Raw genomic sequence first — 6628 nt, forward strand, 5'->3', positions numbered from 1 at the left:
ATTCTATGCATATTACACCCCCAAGCGATACCCACCTTTGTGGCAGCCTTTCAGTCCCTTTATCCTGAGTCCAGTGCTGCAAATACATGCGCCATTTTTGGGCTCCTTGATCGGCCCCCTGTCTGCTTGATGAAGGGGTCGATTTCATGGTTATTCGTGATGGATTCCTCCGCTTTCAGTGTGCCTCTATTTGTGCACATTTTTTCTCTTATCTGCCCACTCTCCAGCCACTGTGTCACCTCAACCCACCATCCATGAAGAGAGAGCCCAAGCATCCGCTCAGCAGGGTGTTGTCTGGCACCGGAGTATGCCCACTATTTTTAGTTTCTTCTGGGCTCATCCCTGACCAGTGCCCATGCATAGTTACCTGCAAAAGTTAGGGTTCTCACACGACACTGCTTGGTATGTATATTCCTTCTTGAAAGCATATGATCTGGACTTCAGATCCAATGAACACTCTTACGGAACGACACCACAGATGGGCCCGATGATAATTCTCCTGAAAAACCCCGGACCAAGTATTCCTGCATCCATCATGGCATTCCCCACACCCTCCACCTGCAATGGCAAAGTTTGCGTGGTTGTTTCAACTTGTTTGTGGTGTTGTTTGGTCAAGATTCCCATTTCCTCACCTCCATCACCTTTCTGACACCCTTTCATGCCAGGAAACAATCAAAATGTGCAAAAGCAGCCAGAGTTTGAGAGCTGAAAGTACACATCCAACCCACTGATGTGCTTGAACCATCTCGGAAGACAAGGTTCTATCCAGTACCTCATGATGCCTCATGTCAGAGTTGAAATCCTCGGCCACTTGTAGGTTTGTGATTGTCATTTTACTCTCAATTCCGAAGCTTCCTGCATTTTTACTAGGCTGCGCGGTCCGTGCTGTATCAAATCAACTTTCTTCATCAGGATTGAATTGACGTTCATATCTAGCCCCCATTCACCTCTTGCTCACTGCTCAAATCAGCTCGATTTCTCATTCACAATTAATGCTATTTGTGGTAATGCAATCTGGTAGATGCAATGTCATTTTCACTGTGTGTTACCATGTTAATAGCCCCAAATAACCATGAACCATTATGTATTTTACCATCCACAATCATCATAAATTACCAGACCCGTGAAGTAAAATACCAAATACAACCATCATAAAGTGACCGTTTACCATCGTTAAGATGGTAGAAAACTACGAAAAAATAGGTCTTTTATCCTCGTTAGCATGGTAATGGGAACTCAGTGAAGGACCATAGTCTTAATGGTAAAATACTATTCTAATCGTTGTCATAGTGAAGGTATTTTACCATCTTTAAAATGGTTTTTTACGCGACTCTAATTCCCACTGTGCCACACGCATGACCCAGCCACCATATCTGAAATGTCTAACAACATCGGACCTCTATGTAGTACAGTACATCAGCAAATTCCCTTGGTTCAAATTTTACAAATCAGGCACTTTGGGTATATCCAAACTAGCAGGAGTGTGTCAAAAACCCGGATCGTAGGGGAAAATGCGTGAGTCCGAATGCAGGCAGGGCTCAACTAGAGGGGGATCCGAGAGCTCCGGTGGTGGACCGAAGCTTCTCCAGGGAGCCTGGTTCTGCTGGATGGTACAAGAGGCTCTAAGAAGGATGCGGCCTCAGCAACTCGGAGGGAGCACTGTGCCTCCATTACGTCTCAGTTAGTCCTTGTATTTCTTATGTCTGAGGTATCTTGTAGAAAGGGGACAGGATTCACTCAGAGGGACTTTGGGTAGCATTTTAGTCGAGATTAGAACTGAGGAAAACTACAGGTTCTAATCTACAGGTATTTATAAGGGGGAATGTGTCAGGGGACAACTCCCGGGTCCCCATGACCCTCCCCTATGGCCAACAGCCTCAGGTCTGGCCAGCCCTATCCAGGGCACAATCTACTGTGGGTAAGAAGATGAGAAGGAAGCTAACTTCTCATCTTCCCACAGTGGCCACCATATCAGGAAAACTTCCAGGGATACCCAGAAGTCACATGAAGGAGTAGGAACCGGGCCCGGAGCATGCGGCACGTGGAGCGTGCATGCATGCGGGAAGTGCAGCGGGTCCGGACATGGGCCCGGGTCTGGGCTAGTCAGGGTGTGTGCCCTGACAGAATGGGAAGGACTTAGTCAAAGTCCGAATGATAATAGAAGAACACTGAAAGGTGCTGAATGATATCTTTAACAGGGAACTGAGGTGTCGGGTCGAGGGTGGAGTAAGAGGCCGGAAAATGAATGGGAATGAGAAATGGGTAAGAGGGGGTTAGCCAACTGAATGGTAAGAAGAAGATAGTCGTGCTAAGAATGGAAGGTGACTAATAAGAGATGACGTGAGAGGGGTCACCAAAGGATGTGGGTAGCTCCGAAAGCGGAGTTGCATATCCGAAGGATGTTGGGTGACTCCAATAAATGAAATGGGTGGAGAAATGGTTTAGGGGTATGTCACAGGATGTCGGAGGTCTGTCAGGATATTGGAGCAAATCCAGAGTCTCCGAATGTTCCGACTCGGGACCGAGCTTCCGGGGTGGGAGTGGCCAAGGTTCAGTGTGCTGCAACCAGACCGGAGCTGAGACAGTTAGGAAGGGAGGTGACTTGGGGAGTGGGGAGGCATGGTGTAGGGGATGGTGAAGTTGTTAGGAAGGTGTGGTGTGGTGGGAGTGCATGGGGTCGGGATTCTGGGATATGACAGAGTGACTGGTTTCCTCAAAGTGATCAAACCACCTGATCCTGGAACTGAACTCAGCTGGGAACATATCTTTTGAAGGGGGTTCTCGCCTCAGTTTTAATCAAACACTTTAGATGGAGCATTGGTAGCAAAGTTTACATTCATACAACTTGTCATATCCGTACAATCCCGACCTCTGCTCCGGCCTCAGAACTGCGAACCTGACTTCCAGAGTCCTACCTCCCTTCCGTCACCTTCTCCTTGCCAACTCCCAAGAGGTTATCCCACCTCCGGCTCTGACACACCCTTCGGTCCGACTCCGGAACATTCCGGGTCCCCATGACCCTCCCCTATGGTCCACAGCCCTGAGGTGTAACCAGCCCTATCCAGGGCACATCCTACTGTGGGTAAGGAGATGAATAGATAAAGCAGTAGGTAAGGTACACTTGCCTACTGTGGGTAAGGAGATGAGAAGGAAGCTAACTTCTCATCTTCCCACAGTGGCCACAATATCAGCAAAACTTCTGGGGATACCCGGAAGTCACATGAAGGGGTAGGAACCGGGTCCGGAGCATGCAGCGCGTGGAGTGTGCGCGCATGCGGGAAGTGCGGCAGGTGGAAGCGGGTCTGGACGCGGGTCCGGGTCCAGGCTAGTCAGGGTGTGTGCCCTGACACTTCCAGACGAGCATGCAACACCTATGCTCCCAACTCTGGACCTCCACTCCGGAATCCCGTTCGCATCTCTGTTTCTGGAACCTCCGGTCTTAGCTCCAACCTCGGACTTTGACCCCACCTCCGCTTATATCCATTGTATTGGTTAGCTCATTCCATTTAATTATGTTTGCCAATATTCCGGAGTTTAACTTCCGAGTTCGGGCTTTCCGGACTTATGTTGGACCTTGCAACTATTGCATTGCTCCATTCAATTCCGCTATTCTCCCTCATTCCTATTTGGGCTGCTGCTTCCTTTCTATTCAGTCAGTCAGCCATTCCCCACTCCCAACCTCCTTCCTTCCTCCTTGGGCCTTGGCCCTTCACTCCTCCTTTGGGAAACACCATTGAGTCAAACCCTTGACCCTCGGTGTTGCCCCTCCTTTCAGCTCCCTTTGTCTCCTTTCAGAGTACCCTCACTCCTTTTGATTCCAGACCCCTCATTATATACAATGTGCATAGTAACTTGTAACCTCAGTCCGAAATCGACCTGAAATGCCCCCTAGAGACTTTCCCTCTGCTACATCCGAAATTAGGGACCCCCAGGACAACCAGCAATGGCACAGTGCTCTGCCTGAGTCGCTGAGGCCGAGGTCCTTCCATGCTCAGTCTCTGATTCCACTCTGGAGTCGTCTGAATCAGCCCATTCTAACAGCCACTATTGCTCCAAAGATTCTGAGTGTCATCTCTGCTGTTATGGGTGCCATCCTGGCTGTCATCGGTATCAACTCCACTGCTGTGGGTATCATGGGCCTCATCTTGGCCATTGGGTTGGGTTGGGGGGGGGTGGCTGTCCATTCCGCCTCGGCCTCCTGATTGTGGATGATGGGGCCCATCTGGAATGCCAGAACGCTTCAGTGAGTGATCAGTTTCATTATCAGACAGTTACTTACTGCCTGTTATATTGTGTCTGCCTGAATTTGATGCAATGCGATGAGCCAAGACTCGTATTTCTCGCTTTTCTTTTTCCCAACATTTTTTGCTGCACCAGATATGATTACTCAGGCCACCACCTTGCTGAGAGGATGGCTGCTTGCAGAACCAACAGAAGATGCACCCATGCAGTGCTAGGCTCAGGGAGTCTGACATTCTTTCTGAAGGTCGGAGTTTGAATCGCTATTTAGATTCAACTAATTCTATTTTTATTCTGCACTCCTGCTGTTCAAGTCCCTCCTAAAGGTCTCAACACCCGCACACAAACTGGCAATTCTAAACCCAAGCAAGTTGACCCAACAAACATGGCTGAGCCTGCTATTCCTCGTCAACCCACCCTGAACCAGAAGCAACGGAGTCAAGAGCGCAGCCGCAAAGCAGCCGAAACAAGGAAAGCAAACCTTGCTGCAAAAAGGGCTCAAGCTGCCGCTATTCCCTCAGATGGAAGTAAGGAGGATTCCCAGCCTGGGTCTGCTGAGGGTTCACCATCTCGCGATGTCTCTCCCACCATGTCAGACAGCAATTCCCAAACAATGTGCCTGTCTACACTTCCCTCTGATCCAAAAGCCTACCACAAACAGAAAGCAACTAAAGTGCTCATGGAACCACTGATGTGGCAGGGCCTAGCTCCAAATTAGTTCAACCAGTGCAATGTGAGTTGGGTTCAGGTTACCATTTCTAGTGGTGGCGCTCACATTACATTGCAGCCCACTCTGAGGTTTTTCCCAAGCTGCCTCCTGGGCATCCTAATAAGGTTTCAGTCTCGATGTCGGCATGACTTCCGAATGTATATGTGACAATCAATTCATCACTCCACAGGAACAATATTTTTCCTGCTTTCCCTGTAGGTGCGAACTCAGGAGTTCCCATTCCAGCTTCCGTCTCAATTTAGTATGAATGGTCATCATCATCTCACTGCAATGGCTCCTCATTGCAACGATAATGTGGATGTAAGCATGCATCATACAGCTAGATGCAATGTTGCTAACAGTCTTGTACTCCTAGGTTACTATTGATCCGGCTCTTGCTATGGCGCCATTGAGTTGTGAGAGCGGGTGGGATTGACATAATGACCATTTTGGCAGAATTTTGACGGTCTTGATTTCATTCTCTTGATTCCCCTCCCTCTATTATTTCCTGCTGTCTTGCACCTTTCCATTTTCTTATTTTCTTGTGCTTTCCTACCTTGTCCTTTCCCATGTTCTCGCACTTTCCCTTTTGAATGTGACTTCCAGACCAACAGAAAAACAAATATATATATATATATGTTCATCTGGACTAGGATTGTTACAAAAATGGGGCCGGAGGCGCCCATTTTCGTCCATTCTGAGCGCAGGAGAGAAGGGAGAGGAAGGGAGAGGGTCCATTAGAGGTTACAATGGTTTCACAGTTGGTGTAACATGTGGTTTAACAAATAGTTCACAAGTGGCGATTTTGGTGGTTAATTGATTCGTTAAACTATATTACTATATAAATCACATGATACAGAACCCATAAGAGTCTAAAATGGGAAATTCCCATTTCCATAACATCGCCCCCCAGACTCTTAGGGGATTCTGTGCAGAGTGACAACAGTTCCCAAATTGAAAGAAAGAAAAGAAAAAGGAAAGGTTGAGAGAAGTCTCACAATAAAGAAAAAGTCCCTCAGCCAGCACCAAAACCCAGTGGGAAAGCTTGGCATGAGGTTTAAATTACGAAATAAAACATCAAAATTATAAGAAATTATAAGAAATAAAGTAAATGAGGCCTCAGCCCCCCAGACTCCTATGGTCCCACAGGGAGGTGGCTCACCAGGTGGTCGCATAGGCCCCAAAAGCCTTGGGGGAGGCAGAAGTGCCCCAGAGTGGACCTGGGGCTGAGGTGGACCCACACCACACATGAATGGGTGTGGAGCCGGAGACGGAGTTGGAGTGCGGCAGAGAGGTGGCCACACTGAGGGAAGTGGGGGAGAATGGTGGGAGAGAGGGAGCGGATGTGGATTTGGATTTGTCGGAATCGGCAGAGGTGGAGGAGAAACAGAGAGGGGACGCGGCGCTTCTGGGGGCGGCACAGCGATTGGGGGACTGGAGAGGGTATGGGGCGCACGGAAATGGGCCGGGTGTGCCAGGGAATGGGCGGTGGATCGACCGGGTGTGGAGGAGGGAGCCGCAGACGCGTCGAAATTCGCATTTGCGTCGAATTTGGCGGATGTGACGGTGTTGAAGGGCACTGAGGAGCTGGGAGGGGAGTTGGAACGACCAAACGCGACGAAATCGCCGGTTTGGGTGTCGATTTTGACCCAAAATCGACCAGTTCATGAGCCAGACACG

The 6628-nt window shown here is 49.0% G+C and overlaps 1 protein-coding gene across 1 annotated transcript; it reads left to right on the forward strand.

Moving 5' to 3' along the window:
- Window positions 1-3881: 3881 nt before the first annotated feature.
- EI90DRAFT_3114802 (uncharacterized protein) lies at window positions 3882-4957 on the forward strand (the record flags this gene model as incomplete). The annotated part of the gene is made up of 2 exons (XM_039062713.1): window positions 3882-4124; window positions 4511-4957. 2 exons carry the CDS (start codon window positions 3882-3884, stop codon window positions 4955-4957), a joined length of 690 nt encoding a protein of 229 aa, XP_038923991.1.
- Between the last annotated feature and the right edge of the window lie 1671 nt (window positions 4958-6628).

The sequence above is a fragment of the Cantharellus anzutake genome (assembly GCF_015039405.1).
Source record: "Cantharellus anzutake strain C23 chromosome Unknown EI90scaffold_1, whole genome shotgun sequence".
In the NCBI taxonomy this organism is placed as follows: domain Eukaryota; kingdom Fungi; phylum Basidiomycota; class Agaricomycetes; order Cantharellales; family Hydnaceae; genus Cantharellus; species Cantharellus anzutake.